We start from the raw sequence: 22954 nt of genomic DNA on the forward strand, positions 1-22954 counted from the left end.
GGTATCTGTGTTATGCTGATTGTAAAGTGTTGAGGTGATGGGGATGGATTTTCTTGCTCGTTTGGATTTTATCCGATGTTTGTTGACAAGATGAGTGTATTCTTATGTAGTTGAAGTTTGTAATGGCGGAGATGTGAAGACTTCTTTTAAATTATGATATGTAAAAGAGAAGAGCGGATGGGGTCTGTGTTGGTTATCTGGATATAACTCGATAGTATATGACGATTGTAAATATAATTCGAGAAAATGCATATAATCTCAGTTATAAAGAACTATCATCACTATCAGTAATTCTGTATCTGTCATTCTGAAAGTACTCACGGATATGAACTCGTGTATCTAAATTGATGCTACACCTGTAAAGATAACTGTGAATATCTTCATACACCAGACCCATATTCACATAACCCTCTTAAATCATAAAACTTAATTCCCATATATCACACCAAGCTATGCAAAAAAAATACAAATAAACGCCATCCGCTCCCAGATATCCATACCTCAATATTCCAACCCACTCATACTCCCTCGCCGAACCAACATCCTCGCGCTCTCTCCGTCAATCCTCGCTTCCTCCACCACGCCCTCCTCCGGAAGCTCAACCTCATCCCTGATTCGACTTGTCAAGAATGCGGCAACTAACGTACTTAGCCCTCCACCAGCAAGCACAACCGCGAAAGAGTGATCTCCCGGGGTGCCTCGAGGTTTCTGCATGAAGTGAAAGACGGCGGAACTCGCTAGCGTAGCGATGATCTGGGGCGCTGCGATGGACATGTTGTGAATGCCAAGGATCACGCCGGCTTGATCTTCAGGTGGTGCATTTGCAGATGAATTGACACTGCGAGTGCGTCGGAGAGCATCGCGTTTGGAAACTTCGGCGCTGATGATGGCGAAGGGTGCCCATAGGGTCAAGGCCCATGATATACCGACGACGCCGATGAGAGCAGTTGCGGCGCCTATGCTACGCACGATGAGAGTGGAGAACATACATCCCGCGAAAACGAGATGGGCGATTAGCCAGGCACGGCGGAGTGTGAGCCATGGGATGACAAGGCGGTCGAGAAAGCGTGATAGACGTGTTGTGTAGCTCTTGTGGGAGTATTGAGATGCAGCTGATGATTTATTGTCATAGGATGGAGCGATGAAGAAGGGGAGGAAGATGTTGGTTGTGAGAGAGGTGCAGGCGTAGACTAGAAGAGCAAAGGTACCCACACGAGTGGCTTTCTCGTAGAGTAGTTCTAGTTCTTGAGGTGTCATGTTGGGATTTTCGATGAGGTATGGCTGGACATATATATCGCCAATGTAGGAGCTAGAGTAGAAGAGCTGGGGGAAGAAGCCAATCCAGGCGAAGAATTGTACTTCACAAACCTTGCGGGTTTGAGGTGGTAGTCGACGGACGGATACGAAGACGGTTCTGAAGAAGTGTATCAAGCCAGCCTTGCTATCTTTGGCTGCCTTTGGTTGCAGCCTTGGGTCTCGCTCTTTGACAGTAAGTACGCTAATAGCAACGGTACTCGCCAAACATATGGATGCAATTACGCAAAGGGCTTTGAACTGGGTATTGAGAAATCCCAGGTATTTCGGTAGTTCAAGATACCCAGCAATGTACCCTACGATGTTGCCAACACCTACAATCCGGCTTGCCATAGCATTTGCAGCTTCTAAAAAACTTGTTAGTGGGGAAAATTGCAGAATAATATTGAGACAGACCTTGTTGGTGACTGGGCGCACAGTCTAGAATGAATGCCCTGATTCCGGCTTGCACTTTAGAGAATTAGCAAGTTAATATCGGGTTTCAAATCGCCAGGCATACCCGTGTTAATGGAAAAATCCAGTATGTACACCCAAAACACCGCTACCACAATGATGGTAGTTTTCACACCTTGTGCCTCTCGATCTGCTCCAAACAATCCCAACGTGCCACCTACAACCTCTCTGACCCAGGCAAGGCCAAGTAGCGAAATGATTGTTGCAAGCGCTCCAAAAACCATAAACGGCACTCGTTTGCCCCACGATGACCTGCAATTGTCGCTCAGCATTCCCACATATGGCTGTACCAAGGTTCCCGAAAGTGGTCCTGCTATCCACACCATAGCCATTAATGACTTGCTCATTCCCAATGATAGTAAAAATGGGGTGCCATTTGATAACTCCACCGACCATGCCAGTTGTAGGCCTCCAATACTAATGGTCAACAGTACCATGTACCATAAACTCTTGGTGTCCTGGTAGTCATGTTGCGGATCGCCTGCTAATATCTCTTGGTCTTCGTTCAATTCGTGATCATTTTCAGACGTATCTGAGGCCGATAATAAAGGTGACTCTTCGTGCACTAGTTTCGCGGTCTGATCGATCGATGGATTTCGTGGTGCGAGGGTATCTTCTGACTCTCGTGTCCTCGAAGAAGGTCTCTGAGCATCTGCCATTTCTCCAAGCCCTCTCTTGCCTCCCACCCGGGTCGTAATATGCTTCGTGGCGGCGAGGACTTCGGTTTCGGTCGCGATGGCGGGGGGATGAGGCGTCGAAGTTGAGTGGCACCAGTGACTCCAATTTCTTTTCCACAACTTCAGTATATGTATTCGTTTGTCGAAGTATGCCTGTGTATAATCGGGAGAGTGTGGTAGCTCAACGATCATTCACGCGTGGCCATCACGCGGTCAGCCGTTGAGGTTACTCGAAATAGCGTTTGGTAGAATGGCAGTCAGCTGGCCGGGAAGGAACTCGTGAAGTAGGCAGGTAGAGCTAGGCAGATCACTAGAAGTATTTGTATCGGTTGAGCGTGGCAGATGAGATGTTTGAGATAGTTGAAGGTTAAAGATGGATTCGTACAATGAACAGTTCAGTGCGAAAACTACGAAGAAAGATGAGGGAAACTTTGCCAGCTGGCTGTGTTGTTTCCCTTCCCCATTTCCGGTTGTCGTCAGATTCACGCCAAAAGTAGGAACACCAGGGGAAGGCCAATGCACGTCCAATTTTCTCCGGGTCAGCGTCACTGCTGCAGCAGGTGTGCACCACTCTGAAGGAGGCTGAGAGACACGTTGTGGGGAGCCCTGGCCCCGGAGTGCAACGATGATCTCCCTGCCTCGCTGCGTATTTGTGCCTTGGCCTTGGCTCAGTTGTTGGCTTGATGTTGGGGGCTGGACTGGACACCTCGACTCTATGCAACAACTGCCTTTTATGTTTGAAGACTTCATTGAGACACGTTAAGAGTTTTTTCTGTCCAAAGATTCTATTTTACCCCTCCTAATTCCAACTCTGGCATTAACTTTGACGCCTGCACGCAAGCTTCCCCACTACCGTTAGACGCGCAAGCTTGAGCTCTCGACCACCGAAGCCTTGAGTAGCCGATCGTACTTGTAATCGATAACTTCGAACCACCCCCGTTGCACAAAGAGGACGACCAAATTCTCTCAACACCAGAACCTAATCCAAGATTGGCGCATATTACATGTGTTCTCCTTCTACCAAACGACGCTCGTCGCTGAGCTACGACACTACACCATCCTCGAGCGCATCCCGCTGATGCTGCCAACGTCACACTCACCATGTCTGCGGTAATTGCCAGCGTGGCCTACCAGCTGCTCAGTACGTTGCGGAGTACCTGTGCAATTGCGAGGATCAATCGCTGACTATATGAATAGAAAGAGACGATGACGAGACCGACGGCGAAGGTAGATATGCCAGAAAATGCTGTTACAGTACACCACTGATGCGATTACAGGTCCCGATACCTCCCAACGGGAAATCTTCTCATCATGGGCCCTCTTCATCATGATCATGCTGCTCATAACAGCCCTTTTTACGAGTTATATGCTGCAACAAAAGAAAATCGAAGCCGTACATGAAACGGTTATATCCATCTTTGCTGGTAGGTGGACAATTTATACATCTGAGTCGCATACTTACATCCTCCAGGAATGACAGTAGGCCTCATCCTTCGTGTCAGTAACGGCGATTCTATTCAAAATCTGGTCAGCTTCGATTACCAGATCTTCTTCAATCTCCTCCTGCCACCTATCATTCTGGCATCGGGCTACGAATTGCACCAAGCGAATTTCTTTCGGAATATAGGTACGATCCTTACATTCGCATTCGCTGGGACCTTCATATCGGCCATTGTGCTTGGAGTGTTACTATGGGTCTACACACGAATTCCCCTTGACGGACTTAATATGACGTTTGTCGAAGCCATCTCAATTGGCGCAACATTATCTGCTACGGATCCTGTTACGATTCTGGCTATTTTTAATACATACAAAGTCGACCCGAAATTATACACCATCATTTTCGGTGAGTCGATTCTCAACGACGCCGTGGCGATTGTGTTGTTCGAAACGGCGCAAAGATATAAGGAAGGTGGGGCTGCTGGTACACTGGGCTTCGTCAGTCTTCTTGAAGGTATCGGTATCTTCTTGGCCGTGTTCTTCGGAAGCTTGATTATCGGTGTGATGATTGGAATTGGGACGGCGCTCATGTTGAAGTTTACTCTCGTCAGAAGGTTTCCAAAAATCGAGAGTTGTTTGATTGTGTTGATTGCATATGCTAGCTACTTTTTCTCAAATGGGCTACATATGTCTGGTAAGTCACCTACCGTGTTTCTGGAGAAGCCCTACTAAAAATTTCAGGAATCGTCACGCTCTTGTTTTGTGGAATCACGCTCAAACATTATGCTTACTACAACATGTCTCGACGGACTCAGCTCACTACCAAGTACCTATTCCAAGTCCTCGCTCAATTGTCGGAAAATTTCATCTTCATCTACCTTGGACTTTCTCTTTTTACGGAAACGAAACTGGAGTTTAAGCCTTTATTCATTATTGTAACGGTCGTGGGGATTTGTGTAGCTCGATATGCTGCAGTATTTCCACTTTCAGCCGCGATAAACTGGTTCATTAGATACCGCGCCAAGCGCAGGGGCAAGGAGGTTCCGGACGAGTTGCCTTATAGCTATCAAGCTATGTTGTTTTGGGCTGGACTTCGTGGAGCTGTGGGTGTAGCATTGGCGGCAGGAATGACTGGCCCTAACTCTTGGGCCTTAAAAGCAACCGTATTGGTTGTTGTAGTATTAACAGTTATCATTTTTGGAGGAACCACAGCACGCATGCTCGAAATCATGGGCATTAGAACAGGGGTCGTCGAAGAAATCGACAGCGACGATGAGTTCGATATCGAATCTCACCCAGGAGGATCCTACTACAAGAGCTCCGGCAACGGCATAGGTCACGCACCAAAACGCAGCTCCATCGGCCTCCAAGGCCTAAACGGCAACAACCATAGACCAGAACGCGGCAGTTTCGTCAGCGGAAACTCAAGCCCCCATGCCCGACCATCCAGTCTCAGTCGCACCGGCTCTCAAAGCCGCAAAGCGGCACGTGAGAATGAAGACCTTCTTCACGCCGGAGGAGACGATTCGGATATGGAAAGCGATACCTCTGACCTCCCTCCGGCGGTCAAGAGATCTCCCAGCGGCCGCACCCCTAGCAGCACCTCGGACGATTCCACGCCGTACCCGACATCTGGAAGTGCGAGAGCGGATGCGGGACCCCAGATCTCGGCCGCGGGCGCTATTAATTCGCTCTTGCATGGCACGGCGGAGGATCAGGCGGCGTGGTTTAGACAGCTGGATGAAGGGTTTATCAAACCGAAACTTTTGCTGGATAGTGGGAAGGGTCCTGGTGGTAGTGGTGGGGGGCCTAGTTGATAAGGGGGATGGGCTTTTTCTGGATAGAATTGCTGGAGGAGTTTGGGTGTATTTATATTAGTTTTTGTTGCATTGGGTGGAATAGACATTATGTGTATATCATGAGGGAGTGTTTGTGTATGTGACGTACCTCAAAAGATCTTCAATTTCTCCATCTAGCATCTATTGAACGAGGAACTAGTTAATTCACCCCCGGGATTATTTGTAACACATCATGCTTTTTCATGACCTTTATCACAGGTCTAGCGATCTCGCATTCGCCTATTTCTTCCCCGCTTTTTCTCATATCCGCTTTTTGGATGCAGAGATATCAGAGAGAGGTTGGTACATACTTTTAGGGGGGATTGAAAGTTCTTTGTGGTTAAACTGAAAGTCTGAAACTTCCTTGAGGTAAGGGCTAGACATTCTTTCGAAGGGGTGGGTGTTAGATCAACGCGGTGGTACTGAGGATAGTGGGTGTGGTAGACAGGTAAAAGGAGGGTTCTGGGATAGATGATATGGTGTGAGCTTGATAGAATAGGGGGATCCGTTTTAATGGCTGTATAGCGATCCTAAGGTTTCTATTCCGAAGTAGTCAAGTGGGATAATGTAAGCTATACCCCTTATTTTCGAGCAGCAGGATTCCACTATACTGTGATGAAGTGCCGAGATATGGACGTTGAAGAGTCGAGGTGTAGTTAAGGGTATCTGATAATTTCAACCGGCTGCACCGTGATAATCCGACTTTTCTGTTCTAGCCCACAATGTGTGTTTTGATTATAGACCTCGATCTAATAAATCATCACTCCCTCTTCTTCCTCCCTTCCTCTTTCTTTCCACCATATCCACCTCCCCAACCCACCAACAGACACCACACCACCCACGCAAACCCAACCGCAACAACCGCCCCCGTCCCCCACTCCACCCATCCACTTGCCTCCAACCCCAAAACCGGCACCTCAAGCCCGTTCACCAACCTCCCCCCTTCGCTAGCCTCAGGAGATAGATGATAAAACATGGTCCTCGGCCCAAACAACCCATCGTACCCAACATTCGTGCGATCAAACGGATTGATCGGAAATTTCGTGCCCTCGTCCTCTGGACACGCCCAGAAGAGCGTTGGGTACGCGAATTCCAGGTATGTACTGCTGTTATGTGACGGTGGAAGGTAGCGGAGGTGTAGTGGGATTTCAGCTGTGAAAGAGGGGCCTAGTGTTGGCGGTGCGAGGGCGAGAAGGAGCGTGGAGCCCCAAGTGGTTAGGGTGTAAGAAGGGGCTTCGAGGTCGATGGGGGAGGTGATGTGGTGGAGTGCTGAGAGGTTTTTTGAGGCGAGGTAGAGAGGGTCAGAGAACTGGTATTTATCTGGGAAGAGGGCGCGGGGGAGGGTGAGGTGGGCGTGAAGGGAGCAGGAGCGCTCATCTGGAGGAAAAGGGGGTTCGCTGGCGGAGATGGATAGTTTGAGGGTCGGGTGGAGACCGGTTGGGGAGTTGAATGAGGTGCTGAAAGTTTGGGGAAGGGAGTGGTGGCGCGCGGGGAAGGAGAAGAGTGTTGGTGAGGGTTTGGTGTCTTCGCCTACGACGGTGAGGAAACCTCCTAGGGATAACTCCTCGCGTTCTTGGGGTGGTACGACGGAGAGGATTCCAACCTCCATGCGTTCTTTTGGGTTGGTGTTTTGGAGGTCTATGTCCCATTGGGTGGGTGGCCAGAAGGCAGTGATTGTTAGGGCGTGGGAGATGGTATCGTAGTCTATGTCGAGAGAAGCTGCTGTATCGAGTTCTTGGACCCGAGAGAGGCACATTGAGTTTGATCTGCTACATATCTTGTTTTCAAGGTACGTTTGGAAACCATCCTTTAAACTGGAGAGTGGTGTATAATATTGCGTAGCAGCGGACAGAGAGAAGCGCTCAACTGGGAGTTTGGTAAACGAGGCCTGGTCGAAATTAGCCCTTTGTTTTAACTAATATTTAGATTGAGTGGTACCTCAGGCGATATACAATCAATCTCACCAAACACCTTTTTCAACATCGGACATAACAATTCCCTACACATCTCAGCAAATATCCAACACAACAACCATTTCCCTTACGAATCACTGCTATTCCTCTGCCCCGTCCAAAAAACATGCAACCCAGGACTTAACCTACTAACCATAGGTCCCAACGTCGAATACTCCCTCTCCGACACCCATCTTATATGCAACTCATGACATCCCTTCAACAACCTATACAACTCCTGCGGTAGCTCTTCAAACCCAAACGTTATCCTATCTTCTCGGGCTGCTATAACATTTTTCGCGGAAAGAGTTGAAATTTTTTCATTTTTCGTTACGTGGATGGTTTTAGGGTCCGTGGAATATTCCGGTTCTTGGATGAAGGTTATTCTTTGGCGCATTTTGAAAGCGTTGAAGCGATTTACTTTATGGTCTTTGAAGCTCGGTGGTGGTGATGTCGAAGCTCTGTGGCAGAATCCAAGACCCTGGCTGGGCGGTGTACAAAACCGGACGAGGCTGAAGTGGCGGCTTGTTGGAGGAGCTTGACGACGCGCAATACAATCAGACCATCCCGAGGTCTTTCGGACGGCAATCTGTCCTCTACGCTCTTTGTACATCGATATATCTGCAGCATTTGACCTACAAATGCGATAAACAACTCTGCCTACAAGGCAAACCCATCCAAATCAAACAACCACCAACAACAACCAACATGCACATCCTCGCCCTCCTCACCCCTCTCCTCCTCCTCTCCCCAGCAGTCCTCTCCGCCAAACCTCCCAAGAATGCGATCCTCCTGTCAAACGTGAAAACCCTCACGCTGCGCTCCAACGCGCAAACCTCGCACCGCCGCGTCTCCGCCGTCCCGCAACTGACCTGCAAAGGGCCCGGCTGTCGTCACCACAAGCTTGACATCCTGCGCTGCACCAACGCCGGCAGTGACTACAACACGGAGGACATCCAATGGACGTGCACCGCGAACATGCCGGCGGAATTCAAGCTGGGGAGCACGGATGTGCAGTGTGAGGGGTATGCGCATCGCGATGATGAGTATGTGTTGAAGGGGAGTTGTGCGGTGGAGTATCGGTTGTTGTTGACGGAGTTGGGGGAGGAGAAGTATGGAAGTAGCTGGGGAGGAGGTGGGTCGGGTGAGGGTTGGAATATGGGAAGTGTGTTGTTTGTGGTGGCCTTTTTGGGAATTGCCGGGTGGATTCTGTATTCGTTATTTACGGCACCTCATGGAGCGCAACCGGGAGCGAGACGACAACCTGGTTTCTGGGGTGGAGGATGGGGTGGTGGGCCTGGAGGTGGAGGTCCTGGTGATGATGGGTGGGATCCTCCACCTCCGTATCCGGGGAAGAGAAATACGTATGGGAGTTCGAGAAGTAATGAGAGTTGGCGACCGGGATTCTGGTCTGGAACGGCAGCTGGAGCGGCAGCTGGGTATCTGGCGGGCAATAGAGGTGGAAGTCAGAGACAACAACCTCCTGCAAATAGTAGTTCTGGATGGGGCATGCCAACTAGGTCTACATCAGGCTCGAGCTCTTCCTCTAGGCACGAAAGTTCTGGGTTTGGGTCTACATCAAGAAGATAAGCTAGAGTAATTCATTGTGTCTATTCAAAACATCATAATCAAAAAGATCGACTCTCCTCGCTTTCAAGTGTTTATCGCTGCTTATTATCATTGTGGTATATAAGTACCTCTACAAAATGCCCCCCGGCTTGCCCAGACGCACGTCTAAAGGCTCAAGTGTCCTCGACCCCGCATAGAAAGAAATATTGATATACAGAGGGAAGAATTGCGTCTCAAAACGAAGCTATGCAGAAGGCCACTCCTTGTAATGCAGTCCAACACGACCTTTATGGCCGGGATAAACGCCTAAGACAACTCCAATAACCCAGACAGACCAATGCGGCGTCCCAAGCAAAAATTAAAAGGCTGTTCACATATGGAGAGCCATGACGTCGAGCTTGTCAAATGATTTGGCGCAATTCGGACATTTGCGCATGCGATTTGCAATGCGATCATCGACGCAGTTGTTGCAGAAGGTATGACCACATGTCTTTAAAGTTGTATTTTTAAAGTCCTTGCGGCATATTGTGCACAGGGCGTAAGACTGGGTAAAGTTAGCAGTAATAAAATGTAATATAAGACTCGGCTACATACTCTGAGCATTTCTTCTTCGCCAGATTGATTACTAAGACTTTTCGTCTTCCAAGTATCTCGTTCCTTTTGCGCGTGCTCATATTTCACTCGCAGTTGTTCGAGTTCAGTCTCCAAGGCATAGGCCTTTTGTTTCGTACTCGCATTAGCGGCATCCTTGGACTTCAATAATGCCGACAGCTCCGCAACTTGATTCTTGAGCGTATCCAACTTGCTTGTTGCATCTCTGCTCGTGGTTTCCATCTTCTTGTTTTCTGCTGTTATTGACGTATTCGCTTGTCTCATATCGCTGAGCTGTTTTTCAAGGTTGCTCAACAGAGCACGATTCGAAGTTTCCACGTCCTTGAGTTGGGTGATAATCTCGGAGCTTTTCGAATTTTGAGCTCTCAAACTCCTCACTTCCAGAATTCGGGTATCCATATCCTTCCGAGCAGCGAAATATTTTTGATCAGCCTTGGATTTTTCGACTTGTAGTATCGAGATCCTCTCTTCCATGGCAGTAAAATCCATGACCCTCTTAGTCGAAAGCGCCTGAACGCGCTTGTAGGCGGTTTGGAGAGCAGGCATCTCCTTATTCAAGGATTCGTATTCCTGAGCCAAAGCCTCATACTTCTGACGTAACTGGGTCAAGTCTAATGAATCAATATCTGGTCGAAGTGTTGGATCACAAGATTCTTTAATCTGTGTTTTGAGACGCTCCGTTTCCAGTTCTAACGCAGAAATCTGACCGTCCTTTGCAGCTACCAGCTGCTTCAAGTGCTCTTTAGCGGCCTGGTCGTGTTCCTGGCTGGCTTTTTGCACCCCAATTTCCGCAGTTAATTCGTCACGCGCGGATCGGATCCTCGTCAGGTCGGCATCCATTCTGGCTAGCTGGCTTTCCAATTCCCCGGTAACAATTTCAGATTCATTTTCGATTTGCGCGCGGTACGCAGTCCGCTCGGCCTGGTATTTTTCCGCCTCCTTCTGGAGCTGAAGATTGGTGGCCTCGAGATGATTGATCCTCCTGATTACATCCTCGTGCTGAACACGAAATTGCTTGAAAAGTTCTGTACGCGCATAATCGTCTTCCGTCAAGTTGGATAACCTAATTGTCGCTACCGTGAATTGCTCGGTCAACGATTTGTTCTCTGCAGCAATTGCCTCTAGCTGCTCCTTCTGCTTGGCTACGACAGCCGATGCTTCCTCGTAAGCCGTCTGTGAAGCCTTACTATCTTCAGACATTCCATTTGTCATTTCAGTGTCCCCATTTACAGCGGATCCGATACCGGTGCCCGAACTGTTTGCGATTGCTTGTTGCTCGAGTTTCGCGACTGCTGAGCTCTTGGCTCTATCTAACCTCTTCTCGGCCTTGATATACCGCAATGAGGCCGTTTCTAGCCTTTCGCCAAGCTCTTCCTTTTCGACTCGAAGCCTGTCGACTTTGACCATGTATTCTTTTTGCGCCGATAAGAGCTTGGTTAGTTTCGCTTGCAAATCATGAACGTCGCTTGATGGAATCCCTCTGACGGAAGTAAGATTTGTAAATATTGCTTGGAGTTTGGCTTTGATTTCTTTCGCTTTGGACGCTAGGTGACTTTGGAAGTCTTCGCTACCTTTAAATTGTAATCTTGTCGGAAAAGATGCTTCACTTTTGTTAGCAATTTCCGATACAGATATGCAGTTTCCTACCATCAATATCATCTGTGGATGGGACTTGGTCTTCAACCAGAAGTTTGACCTCGTCAAGTAACTACCAAACATCAACTTGTGCCTTTTAGGTTGTTCGTGCTTCGTACCTGTGCCCACCAGGCATTTATCACTCTCAAATGATCATCATGGTCGGTAGCCTTCTTTTGCGTATCCTTCAATTGGGATTCAAATGTCGCCTTCTCTCTTTTATATTCCAACATTTGTCGGTAGATGGCATCCTTCTGATATTTCTGCACAACCGCACTAGTCAGCAAGTGTAATCGAAGCGGCAATCGACATAACGCGAAGAACAATGTATAGGGTATGTGTACGTGAGCCTGCGACATATGCGTAGCTATCAGGTCTTTGGTGAACAAGCTGTCGACAGCGAGCTGCGCATTAGCACTCGCCCCATAGTTCGTGCAATTGATCAGTACTCAGTAACTGTGTCTTGTGTGCCGTCGTAGATACATATGGTTTGACAAAGGATGAACCCTCAAAGGTCTCGTGTTGACAGATAGGGGTGCCCAGAGGAGGATAACAACATGTACATACCTCCAGATCGCTCGACCATGGCATATCGGCATCGGCAGACGCTTTGCCATTCGTGGCTTGTCGTTTGTTGGGTGGTGCCAGGTCGTCACCGGCAGATCTCTTCCTATCCTCCATCTTGGTGAAGGACGGATGAGAGGATTGAATGATGACTGGAGAGGGCATCAGATTGAAGCGGCCTACCGGCACATGAGGATATTATGCGTAAGGTACCGAGTGCGCGCTGGTTGCTAAGAGGTGTTTGCGGGAATGAAATGAAACGGTGGCAACATGAGGTTGTTGATGAAAGATTTTGGGGATGGCCTCCTTGAAGATCTGACCCAGGCTCTAGCCACATTCGGGCGAAATACGGCACGTGATGCGAAGGACATTAATTTGGCAAGTGGGGTTACTCCAAGGCTGACACAAAATATTCACTGCAGGTCCAATCCGACTTGTCAATACAGATCCAACGACGGCTGACTCGCGATGCCATAAGAATACTCGAGTAATCCGATATATAAACCACGATGCTGAAGAGTAGGAAAGCCACCTTCAAGCCGAAAGCACAGCCAACGCGTAGACCTGGCGCGCCTCCTCCCACCCAGTCATCAACCCGCCCAAGCGTCGAACCTCAATTGTCAACTCCAGCGCCCGAGACAAATACTCGAAATGGCCTGCCCTCAACGAGCGGAACTGCAACTGAATTGTCACCGGCGGAGGCAATTGCGCAGTCTGAGCCATTCCAACCTGCTATAGAGAAGGAAGCTCCTGTCACTAGTGAGCCATTGCCCCAAAGGAGTTCATCCCCACCAAAGAGAAAGGCGCGCGACGATGTTGATAATGAACCACCAACAAAGCGAGTCGCTGTTGTACAGGACGATGCTTCTTCCGGGATTCAATCAACTTCCCAAAATGAAGTCCCTGAAGCAGCAAAGGAACCAGCTATTTCATCTACCAGTTCAGCCAAAGCAAATGTACCCCGAAATCTCTCAAAAGAGAGCACTACAAATGGTGAGCAAGGGTCAATTGTCAATGAACCTCCGACGGCAGCGATTCAATCTGATGTCGTTTCTGAAACGGATCTTGTTCCGGCAGTCGAACATGAGAATCGACCATCACTTCCAGTCGAGAGTACCAGTGATAACGATGAAGCCGAAACCCCGGAAGGCCGTAGCATTCCATACCCAACGCCTCCTCAGTCCTATAATGTCTCCGCTTCCCCTTTACCTGATGGAGTCGAGCCAGAGTCCTCCGCGTCTGGGAACGTAAATACTACAGTAACACCTACTGGAACGGGTCCGGAGCCAGATGTTGCTGCCACCCGTCTAACAAACTCAGTCGATGCGACGCCTTCCATGGATGATACTGCCGCATCGCGCAACGACACGGAAACTACAAAGAGAAAGAAAAAGACCACGAAGCGCAAAGTGCAGAGGAAAAAGAAGGGCGATGAATCTTCAGCTGCGATCGATTTGGAGTCGAATGAGATTGAAACTGCTACAGCACCAGCGAAGACAAAACGGAAGAGGGGTCCAACTAAGAAGAGAGCCAAGCGTGCGGAGACTCCTGAAAATGCAGAGGACGAAGTTATTGACGTTACGACCATCAAGATGGCAGATTTATGCAAGGACATGGGGATAGGAAAGAGATTTAGCAAAGCGGGGTTGATCAAAGAACGAATGATGAAGCAGAAATTAGCAGTCAAGGAAGCCAGATCAAGGATTGAAGACGGAAATCCAGTAGCAGGAGAGGAAACGGACCAAACAGGCCAGAGCAAAGCAGCATCTCCCCCAGTGACCGGAAATGTCGGGCTACAGATGCGTGTTGTTGATGGCCACATTGTCTTGAACGATGAGACTACACAAGTCAACCGACAAGAACGTTTCGATCCAAACAGGATACAAGAAGTTGTAGAAGAAGATGATTTTACAAGAGTCATCACGTCTAGCAGCTTTAACAACAAAACGGCGGGAAAGCCACGAACACAGCAATGGGACGAGATAGATACAGAAATGTTCTATAAAGGTCTACGAACCTGGGGAACAGATTTCGAAACTATCGCCAAGATGTTTCCCCACCGAAACCGCCGCCAAATCAAAATGAAATTCAACAAAGAAGAGCGCGACAACGGCGCTAAAGTGACTCGAATAATGAACGAACCTCGAGGCACCACCAATCCGCAAGAATCTCTCGCAGAGTTCCAAACTCTATCCGGCAAAACGCTCGAAGAAGTCGTGGATATACAAGCGGAATACGAACGCGTGCAAGCTGAACATGATGCTGAGCAGGCGAAACGCCTCCAGGAGAAGTTGGATGCGGATGCGAAGAAGAAGGCCGAGATTGAAGCGAAGACGAATATGGCGCGTGATATGTTGGATGAGGGTGAGGTACCTGAGGCTGCGAAGGAGAATGCGGGGAGGAAGAGTACAGCGAGGAAGAGGACTGTTACGAAGAAGAAGAAGAATATGCATAGTTCTGGGGGTGGGGAAACAATGGAGGTGCTGGCTAGCATTGAGATTGATTAGGTTAGGGGTGAGTCATGAATTAGTGGGATGTTGGGGAAAGTTGCTATGCTAGATGCGGGTGCGGGGTGTTTTTAAATGATTGATATACTGGCTAGAGTTGTTAAAGTACGTTTTGGGGAGTGTTCATATGGGAAAGGCGCAGATAAGAGAGGTTCAAAGATACCCAGATGACAATTGTTACCACACAACTTACTATAGAAAGAAAACTTTATTTAAATGCTTGACATAGCTTCATATTGCCCTACTGCTTAATTATAACCATATACCCCCATCCCAATCAACTGCTAATAGGAAAGTCGGCGCTGGTTTCAAGTGTAACGACGAGGGACGCATTCGAAATATTATTTGGACAAGAACACCACTTATTTAGCTAATCTTCGAACTGGCATTCCGTATAATCTGGTGATAAATGTCTTTCTCTTCAATTTGACTTCACGATAAAACATTAAGTGAGGTTGGAAATACCTAACCCACGGATTATCGCTTAAGCTCCCCTCAATAAGGGCAATACGCCAATCTTGGCGCGCTTCGAGGGGTGGGACAACAACCAAACTACATCATGACGTGTATCAAGCCGAATTTAAAAATGGATCGTTTTGATCTCTACAACGCTTTGCAAACATACAAGCATAACGCTCTTCAGCCGCCCTGAAATTATCCAAATACTAGCCATAGACCATAGTACAAAATGGCTTCGAAACTCAATCTCAACACTCTTCTCTCCCTCCCCAACTCCTCAGTCAAGATCCCACAACTTGGCTTTGGAGTTTACCAATCACCCACCGGTGTATGTGTCCAGTCAACACTCGCCGCGTTAAAAGCAGGCTATAGACACATTGATACCGCACAGTATGAGCCTCTCCTGCTGTTCATGGCAGGATACTGATTGCGTATCACAGATACTACGCCAACGAAAAAGAAGTCGGAGAAGGAGTGCGTCAATCAGGACTAAAACGATCCGACATCTTCATCACCACCAAGATCCTTTCGCCAGCCGGTAGCGTGGAGAAAAACTACGAGAAATGTCTGGAGAGTGTCCATGCTATTGATGGGAAGGATGGGTATGTTGATCTCTTTTTGATCCATACCAGTAATATGCCTGCGCAGAGCAGGAAGGATATTTACCAGGCACTGGAGAAGCTTCTAGAGGATGGGAAAACCAAGGCGATTGGTGTGAGCAATTGGGGGATTAGTGCGATTGAGGAATTGAAGAGTTTTGCGAAGGTTTATCCGCCGCATGTTAATCAAATTGAGGTATATACCCATTCAAGATCTCCGGTATATCTAACCATGCTAATTATTCCAGTTACACCCCTTCGCTCAACAACGCGAAATCGTCGACTTCTGCCACAAAAACGGAATCGTCGTCGAAGCATACTGCCCACTCGTCCGCAACCAGAAAGCCAACGACCCAACACTCAACGCTATTGCCAAAGCTCACAGCAAATCTGTTGCGCAGGTGCTGGTGAGATATTGTCTGCAGAAGAACTGGGTTCCGTTGCCAAAGAGTGATACACCATCGAGGATTAAGGAGAATGCTAATCTTTATGATTTTGAGCTGAGTGACGAGGAGATGAAGAAGTTGGATGATTTGGACCAAGGTGCTGAGGGCGCTATTGTGCAGGCTGTTACGAATTAGAAAGAGTAGACCTATTTGTGGTACGGTGGAAGGTTAGTAGGATTAAGAGCTGGATGTGAACAGGAATCCGCTGGAAAGCGCGCGTATGGCTAATGACTGATGGCTATCATCCTTAGTTAAAGTTTGTCAAATTATTTTAAAATAATTAGTACTCGAGGCTTTCATTGGTTTCCAAACATTGCTAGTGACCAAACCTCCCAAGGGGCCGGACATTCGTTTGTACCAAAAATAAGTGTAGTGAGTACACGGGCCGTTCTAGTGACAAACAATTGACTCCCTCGGAGGATCACCTACTTGATGCTCTCTTGACTGGAAGTTTCTCTGAATTTGATATTTCGACTCACAATCAGAGGCAACGTCGAGGGCAGCCTACACATGTAACAATATATTGAGAACTTGTGTGATCCCATAGGCAGAAAAACGTATGATCCCACTCCGTTTGCCGTTCAAATTAGGTTCCTCCCACCAACCGTGACCAACGACCGGGTTCATCCCGTTGCCCCGCCTCGACTGCGACCAATCATCTTGTTCATTCGACACAGTAACCAAATACGTCAGATCATTTATTTCACGAACATTCCATTTCTGTTCGTACTTTCTACACTGCGAATTTTGTTTGTATTACACTCTTTCACTACACTCCTTATCTGCAAACGTCTTTTCAAGTTTCCATATTCAGCTGCAAGGAGATATACACAACTCGAAGAGCAACATGGCAAGCCATCGATGCCTTTCTGGAGGCTGTTCTTGCGGACGCAATAAATACACAGTTACAGTTCCCCACGACGCGTCGCAAACAGCACAGGTGTTTTTCGACAGCAGCTCGACTAATCGTATGTTCTATATCACGAAAGCTGGTTCCAAAGGGTACGCAAACTAACTCCCTCACAGGGCGGTCCCAAGCAACACCTCTCTCCGCCTGGCTCCGCATCCCTCTATCCTGGTACCAATCCAGCACCTTCGCCTTCTTCTCCGACGAATCCCACTCCTCGATCCGAAGGTCGTATACTGCTCCTGACGAACAAAATGCCAAACGCGCGTTCTGCGGTTTCTGCGGCACGCCGTTGAGTTATTGGGCCGAGTCACCCTTAACAGACGAAGCCGACTATATATCCGTCACGTTAGGCTCGCTGAGTAGTGCGGATCTACGCGATTTGGAGGAGATGGGTTTGTTGCCTGCGGAGGCGCTGAGTGATGCTGAGAGCGAGAGGGTGCAGATTATGAATGCGGCAAATCTTGGGCAGAAGGGGGTTGAGGAGTATAGTACTGAGTTGCCGTGGTTTGAGACGTTGGTTAAGGGGAGTAAGTTGGGGAAGATGAGGACGGGGAGGAGGAAGAGTGGTGGGGATGGGAAGTGGACTGTTGAGTGGGAGGTTGTGGAGTGGACTGCTGAGGATGAGGAGAGTGGTGTTAGTCCTGCGAAACGGAAAGCTGGGGAGTTGGATGAGGGGGTTGAGAGGATGGAGCATTGAAGGGATGGTAAATCGAATGGATGGAACATTGAATGGACGCAACATCGGGAGGATGGTCGAAATACGTCCATGAAGAGGATTGGCGTTATGAATAGTCATCTTTTGGAGGCGATATAATGGTACAAATCATATTTGAAAGCAATGAGCATCTCTAGCAAGTCCGCTTATACGAATAGGTTGAGAAATGGGTAGAATCGAAAGGGAGGCTACATAGCATGGGAAGGAGATCAGATTATAATTGTACGATACCTCTAACGATACTTGATAAAGTTAAAAACAATGGAATATTGAAATGTCAATGGCATGTTAGAAATGGGATATTGGCAAACCGCGGAACAAGACAACCTTGATCGACGGGAACCAAGAAAACTCCACCATTTCCACCTCCCAATCCCATGGTTCAGTCACTACAGTCGAAACACTTCCCCGCCACCCGATACCCCGATATTTTCCTAACCAGGAAATGACAGTCTCACGATCTTCTCAATTCCTGGTCTCACCCATCGATTTCCATTCACCACCTATCGATATTCCACCATAACGATTCCGAGGATTCGCCCGATGTTCACCCGGCGGTTTAGGCGGGCCGTTCTGCCACCCCTCATGAGATAGCGGGGTTGAAGTGAATGGCGGGGCCATCAGGCCGAAAAAAGGATCGTGAAGTGAGCCATTGATGCATCGTATGAGGCTGATGTGTATTCTCCCGGTCGATACGGACCGAAAGTGCGTAGGTACCTGAGTGAGTGTTTCCCAATACGGGGAGCTTCCATGCGAGTTGTTCCGGGGAAATTGGGTTACTTATACTGGCGTGTTCCTGAATATTTTTGGTATTCTGCTTTGGCTTTTTTGATACGTTTTTTGAAGTTTGAGTTATTACTACGAGCAAGTGAAAGGAATTATTAAATAAATAAGAAAACGGAATCATCAAGATGGTGGGCAAAGTTCTCGACAAAGATTTCCTATGGGGGTTTGCTACCGCATCGTAAGTTCTGCCTTTCCATCCCACTATACACAACTAACAGCCACAGCTACCAAATTGAAGGAGCACCCGAAGAAGATGGCCGTGGTCCCTCAATCTGGGACAAATTCTGTAAAATCCCCGGCAAAATCGCCGGTGCCTCATCCGGCGACGTAGCATGCGACACCTACCACCGCACCGGCGAAGACATCGCGCTCCTCAAAGAAACCGGCGCAAAAGCCTACCGTTTCTCCATCTCCTGGTCGCGAGTCATTCCCCTCGGAGGCCGCAACGATCCCATCAACCAAGCCGGTCTCGATTTCTACGTCAAATTCGTAGACGACCTACTCGCTGAGGGGATCATCCCGATGGTCACGCTTTTCCACTGGGATTTACCGAATGAGCTTGATGAGCGATATGGAGGTCTTCTGAATAAAGAGGAGTTTGTGGCGGATTATGCGAATTATGCGAGGGTGTTGTTTAAGGCGATGCCGAAGGTCAAGCATTGGATCACGTTCAACGAGCCGTGGTGTAGTTCGATTCTGGGGTATAATACGGGGTTGTTCGCCCCGGGACATACGAGTGATAGGAGTAAGAGTGCGGTGGGGGATAGTAGTACCGAGCCTTGGATTGTGGGACATAACTTTCTAGTTGCTCACGGCACGGCGGTGAAAATATATAGAGAGGAATTCAAACCAAAGGATGGTGGGATAATCGGAATCACTCTTAATGGTAGCTCACCCCCTCCTCTCAAATATCCAAACTTACTAACACATCCAGGCGACGGTGTCTACCCATGGGACCCCAACGACCCTCTCGACGTCGAAGCCGCCGAACGCAAACTCGAATTCAGCATCTCCTGGTTCGCTGACCCCATCTACCTAGGCGACTACCCAGCCTCCATGCGCAAACAACTTGGCTCTCGTCTCCCCACATTCTCGTCCGAAGACCTCGCGCTCGTCAAAGGCTCGAACGATTTCTATGGCATGAACCACTACACCGCCAACTACATAAAACACAAAACCACACCCGCAGACCCCAACGACTTCCTAGGAAACCTCGAAACCCTATTCGAATCCAAATCCGGCGACAACATTGGCCCAGAAACCCAGTCTTTCTGGCTCCGTCCCAACCCACCCGCTTTCCGCGATCTCCTCCTCTGGATCTCCAAACGCTACGGGTACCCGACTGTATTCTGCACTGAGAACGGCACCTCTCTCAAGGGTGAAAACGACCTTCCCCGCGAGCAGATCCTCGACGACGAGTTCCGCGCCGAGTATTTCAGGGGGTATATCCATGCGCTGGCGGAGGCGGTGGAACAGGGCGCGAAGATTCAGGGGTATATGGCGTGGAGTCTGATGGACAATTTTGAGTGGGCGGAGGGGTATGAGACCAGGTTTGGAGTTACGTATGTGGATTATGAGGGCGGGCAGAAGAGGTGGTTGAAGAAGAGTGCGGGGGTTGTGGGGGTGGAGTTTAAGAAGTATATTAAGGATGAGTAAAGCAGTGTGAGGGGTTGACAGGTACCTAGGGTTGGAGGTTCGGTGGGGTTGGGTATTGGAGGTTATGGTTATGATATTTTGAGTTGGGACTGGGAAAATATGAATATATGCCAAGCTACTCGAATTTAGTGGTCGACTCTTTCTGAATTTTATGGTAACTTCTCTCAGGCATCTTTGAACCCCTTTTTATTTGCGCCTATCAGCAAACAAGGACCTCCAGCCAAAGTAGTGCTAGAATCACATGTTGGAAGTTGTCAGGTGATCACCGAAGGTCTTTGCTCCGAACCTTTCTTCACTTCTTAGTTTCCCTCCCTTCATACACTCTTGGAAACTTTCAAGACATTGACCTGATACGTTACCTTTTGGCCTCTTACACCTTGTACATAATACCTTTTCAAACATCTCTAGCAAGAATGGAGCATCTTTTTGATGAACTGTTTGATATTCACTACGGGTGCACTTTAGCTTCATTTGCGAGAACGGACTAGCTTTCCGGCTCGGATTGCTAAGCGATGTTTACCTGAAGTTCATTTTTGACTTCTGCAAAACATCAATACTTTCCAACATGTCGCAACACGCAACGCTCTTTTAGAGATATTGCCACCCACAGTCATTACCTAGGTACGATACCTGATTTCCCTCACTCGCGGTAGCCAATTCTTTACCTTCGCTAACTGGTTCTAGTGCAAATCCGAGGTGAGATCGATGTCAACATTATATCTAAGGAAGGGAAATTCGAGGATGTCCGATCTAACAACGAATTCTTCGGGATATAGTCCACTACATGCATATGTAACTCTATCTTTCCAGGAACATAATCAACGAAACTCATCGCCAGGCTGAACCGGATATGGAAGAGAAGCTGCTGCAATTGAGGCTCCAAGTCGAATACTTGACATCATGCGTTTCCCGGCTCCATGAGGTGGTAGATGATCTGGAAGAAGATAAGGATGAGCTGATTGATGAAAATGGGCGGCTCGGGGACAGACTGGAAGATTTGGAAGACGACTATGACGACCTGCGTGACGACTATCGGGAAGTTAAGGACACCTTGAGGGAACTTGAAGACAATTATGCCGAACTGCGTGACGAAAGCCTGGAAGTCAGTGAGAGCAAGGCCTTGAGGACACTTAGATATGACTATGACGCTATGGTTGCTAAATGTCGAAAAATTGAGAATGAGAGAGACCGAATTCGAGATGAGAGAGACCAAATTCAACATGAGAGAGACACATTGAAAGTAGCACTCTCCACGCACCAAATGCTTGATGAAGCGACTGAGAAAGAGAGAAACCGATTTCGGGCTGAGAGAGACGCGTTGAGAATAGCAGTGTCCACGCAACAAATGCTTGATGAGGCGAATGAGAAAGAGAGAAACCGATTTCGAGCTGAGAGAGACGCGTTGAGAATAACCCTTTCCACGCAACAAACGCTCGAGGAAGCGAATGAGCGAGAACATAAACTGGCACAGATCGACAATGAGTCTGTGGATATGGATTTGGAAACCGACAATGAATCCGAGGCGATGGAATTGGATCCACTTCCCGGACAAACTGTCGCGGTGGCACATCTACCAGCGGAGTATTGGAAATTGTCAGAACAACTTGCTCGAGCAAATTCCTTAGCAGCGCTAAAAGAGCCGCTTTTCAGAGTTGGTGTTGCCATTCGATTGCGCTTCTGGGAAAAGCAAAGGGCTGCTTTTCCTCCACTCAGAGCAATCCAGCTTGCTTTAATGCGCGGGAACGCCGCAGCGCACAGTCGTGATTGTCTCGCTGATCAAAGTCTATTCAAGCTCGGCTTCATGGGATCACCAAGGAATTCTCAGATCTCTTTATTACCTTTCGCTGATGTTAATGGGCAGGAAAGCCAGATTGAAGACCACGACCGAAACCTCTTCAGAGGGCTTTACAATCGCAAGGAATATATGGAAAACAAAGATCTTTTCAATAGGATGTATGGCTGTGATCACAATGACAATTTATCTTCCGATAAAGTTCTTCATGCTAATACGTTTTTTGATATGCCACTTGCACCTTGAACTATATGGGCGAGTCATTTTACTTTCATGCTTGAGGGAGAATAGCGTTAAGGGAAAGAAGGCGTCAGGGAAATTAGGTGCCAGGGGAAGGAGACGTTTAGTAAGTCAGTGTTGAAAGAATATATCCAAGACTCAAAATTCATCCAGTCAAGCGGTTGCTATGATTCCTGCACCTTCAATGTAACGAGAGCGCAAAAGAAGATGAAAGATTAGAACAGGCCGAGCCAATGTAGCAATGGACGAGTATGGTTCCAACGTCACAAGATCTGGAGCGCTATATTTTAAACTGCTGGTGGTGTGGGAGTTGCACTCTTGTGAATAGTCGTTCAGCTAAAAGAAGTGCCGAATTCAGCCTCCAACCAACCGAACAAAGAATATATCATCATCAATGACCACCCACGACCACCAACTTCTTTTCCCGTGTGACTCACGGGTAAATCGTCGGTGCGTATCCTTCTTTGGATCATCTTCTGTGACCTTATTCCTGTCGAAAGCCAACACCCCGACCCATCCATTTGCAGAATCTCAACCCAAATCTCGGCGTCTTGTTGTGGAATGATGATTAGTAAAATTACACCGTCCACGTTCGTTTTACTTTCTACACAAATGCGAACTGAACATGTCAAATCAATCCTCTGAGCCACTTAAACATGCCACACCCACACCACATATAAAATTCCTATTTCCTCAAAGTTCAGACACGTACAAAAAATAGCATCCTACTTCATTAGGAAGAAATACCCAGATACGAGGAAACCCACCGTCTCCGCTGCTAAAACTAGAT

The 22954-nt window shown here is 48.1% G+C and overlaps 11 protein-coding genes across 11 annotated transcripts; 8 read left to right on the plus strand and 3 right to left on the minus strand.

Moving 5' to 3' along the window:
- Window positions 1–501: 501 nt before the first annotated feature.
- On the minus strand, window positions 502–2636 carry GLAREA_11106 (MFS general substrate transporter; the record flags this gene model as incomplete). Its single annotated transcript, XM_008079295.1, has 3 exons — window positions 502–1661; window positions 1711–1764; window positions 1814–2636. The coding sequence occupies 3 exons, from the start codon at window positions 2634–2636 to the stop codon at window positions 502–504; spliced, it is 2037 nt and encodes a 678-aa protein (XP_008077486.1).
- A 181-nt stretch (window positions 2637–2817) lies between these two features.
- Window positions 2818–3030, plus strand: GLAREA_11107 (uncharacterized protein; the record flags this gene model as incomplete). The annotated part of the gene is made up of 1 exon (XM_008079296.1): window positions 2818–3030. One exon carries the CDS (start codon window positions 2818–2820, stop codon window positions 3028–3030), a length of 213 nt encoding a protein of 70 aa, XP_008077487.1.
- A 515-nt stretch (window positions 3031–3545) lies between these two features.
- Window positions 3546–5701, plus strand: GLAREA_11108 (uncharacterized protein; the record flags this gene model as incomplete). Its single annotated transcript, XM_008079297.1, has 5 exons — window positions 3546–3585; window positions 3642–3671; window positions 3722–3868; window positions 3916–4578; window positions 4626–5701. The coding sequence occupies 5 exons, from the start codon at window positions 3546–3548 to the stop codon at window positions 5699–5701; spliced, it is 1956 nt and encodes a 651-aa protein (XP_008077488.1).
- Window positions 5702–6482: 781 nt separating this feature from the next.
- On the minus strand, window positions 6483–8071 carry GLAREA_11109 (uncharacterized protein; the record flags this gene model as incomplete). The annotated part of the gene is made up of 2 exons (XM_008079298.1): window positions 6483–7610; window positions 7829–8071. 2 exons carry the CDS (start codon window positions 8069–8071, stop codon window positions 6483–6485), a joined length of 1371 nt encoding a protein of 456 aa, XP_008077489.1.
- Window positions 8072–8382: 311 nt separating this feature from the next.
- GLAREA_11110 (uncharacterized protein) lies at window positions 8383–9264 on the plus strand (the record flags this gene model as incomplete). The annotated part of the gene is made up of 1 exon (XM_008079299.1): window positions 8383–9264. One exon carries the CDS (start codon window positions 8383–8385, stop codon window positions 9262–9264), a length of 882 nt encoding a protein of 293 aa, XP_008077490.1.
- A 349-nt stretch (window positions 9265–9613) lies between these two features.
- Window positions 9614–12171, minus strand: GLAREA_11111 (RING/U-box; the record flags this gene model as incomplete). The annotated part of the gene is made up of 5 exons (XM_008079300.1): window positions 9614–9787; window positions 9838–11456; window positions 11503–11563; window positions 11610–11753; window positions 12058–12171. The coding sequence occupies 5 exons, from the start codon at window positions 12169–12171 to the stop codon at window positions 9614–9616; spliced, it is 2112 nt and encodes a 703-aa protein (XP_008077491.1).
- A 392-nt stretch (window positions 12172–12563) lies between these two features.
- On the plus strand, window positions 12564–14561 carry GLAREA_11112 (Homeo; the record flags this gene model as incomplete). Its single annotated transcript, XM_008079301.1, has 1 exon — window positions 12564–14561. The coding sequence occupies one exon, from the start codon at window positions 12564–12566 to the stop codon at window positions 14559–14561; it is 1998 nt and encodes a 665-aa protein (XP_008077492.1).
- A 688-nt stretch (window positions 14562–15249) lies between these two features.
- Window positions 15250–16200, plus strand: GLAREA_11113 (NAD(P)-linked oxidoreductase; the record flags this gene model as incomplete). Its single annotated transcript, XM_008079302.1, has 3 exons — window positions 15250–15410; window positions 15461–15815; window positions 15868–16200. The coding sequence occupies 3 exons, from the start codon at window positions 15250–15252 to the stop codon at window positions 16198–16200; spliced, it is 849 nt and encodes a 282-aa protein (XP_008077493.1).
- A 712-nt stretch (window positions 16201–16912) lies between these two features.
- On the plus strand, window positions 16913–17672 carry GLAREA_11114 (Mss4-like protein; the record flags this gene model as incomplete). Its single annotated transcript, XM_008079303.1, has 2 exons — window positions 16913–17033; window positions 17092–17672. The coding sequence occupies 2 exons, from the start codon at window positions 16913–16915 to the stop codon at window positions 17670–17672; spliced, it is 702 nt and encodes a 233-aa protein (XP_008077494.1).
- Window positions 17673–18601: 929 nt separating this feature from the next.
- Window positions 18602–20132, plus strand: GLAREA_11115 ((Trans)glycosidase; the record flags this gene model as incomplete). Its single annotated transcript, XM_008079304.1, has 3 exons — window positions 18602–18654; window positions 18701–19362; window positions 19411–20132. 3 exons carry the CDS (start codon window positions 18602–18604, stop codon window positions 20130–20132), a joined length of 1437 nt encoding a protein of 478 aa, XP_008077495.1.
- An 850-nt stretch (window positions 20133–20982) lies between these two features.
- Window positions 20983–22170, plus strand: GLAREA_11116 (uncharacterized protein; the record flags this gene model as incomplete). The annotated part of the gene is made up of 1 exon (XM_008079305.1): window positions 20983–22170. The coding sequence occupies one exon, from the start codon at window positions 20983–20985 to the stop codon at window positions 22168–22170; it is 1188 nt and encodes a 395-aa protein (XP_008077496.1).
- Between the last annotated feature and the right edge of the window lie 784 nt (window positions 22171–22954).

The sequence above is a fragment of the Glarea lozoyensis genome, assembly GCF_000409485.1.
Source record: "Glarea lozoyensis ATCC 20868 chromosome Unknown GLAREA11, whole genome shotgun sequence".
NCBI lineage: Eukaryota > Fungi > Ascomycota > Leotiomycetes > Helotiales > Helotiaceae > Glarea > Glarea lozoyensis.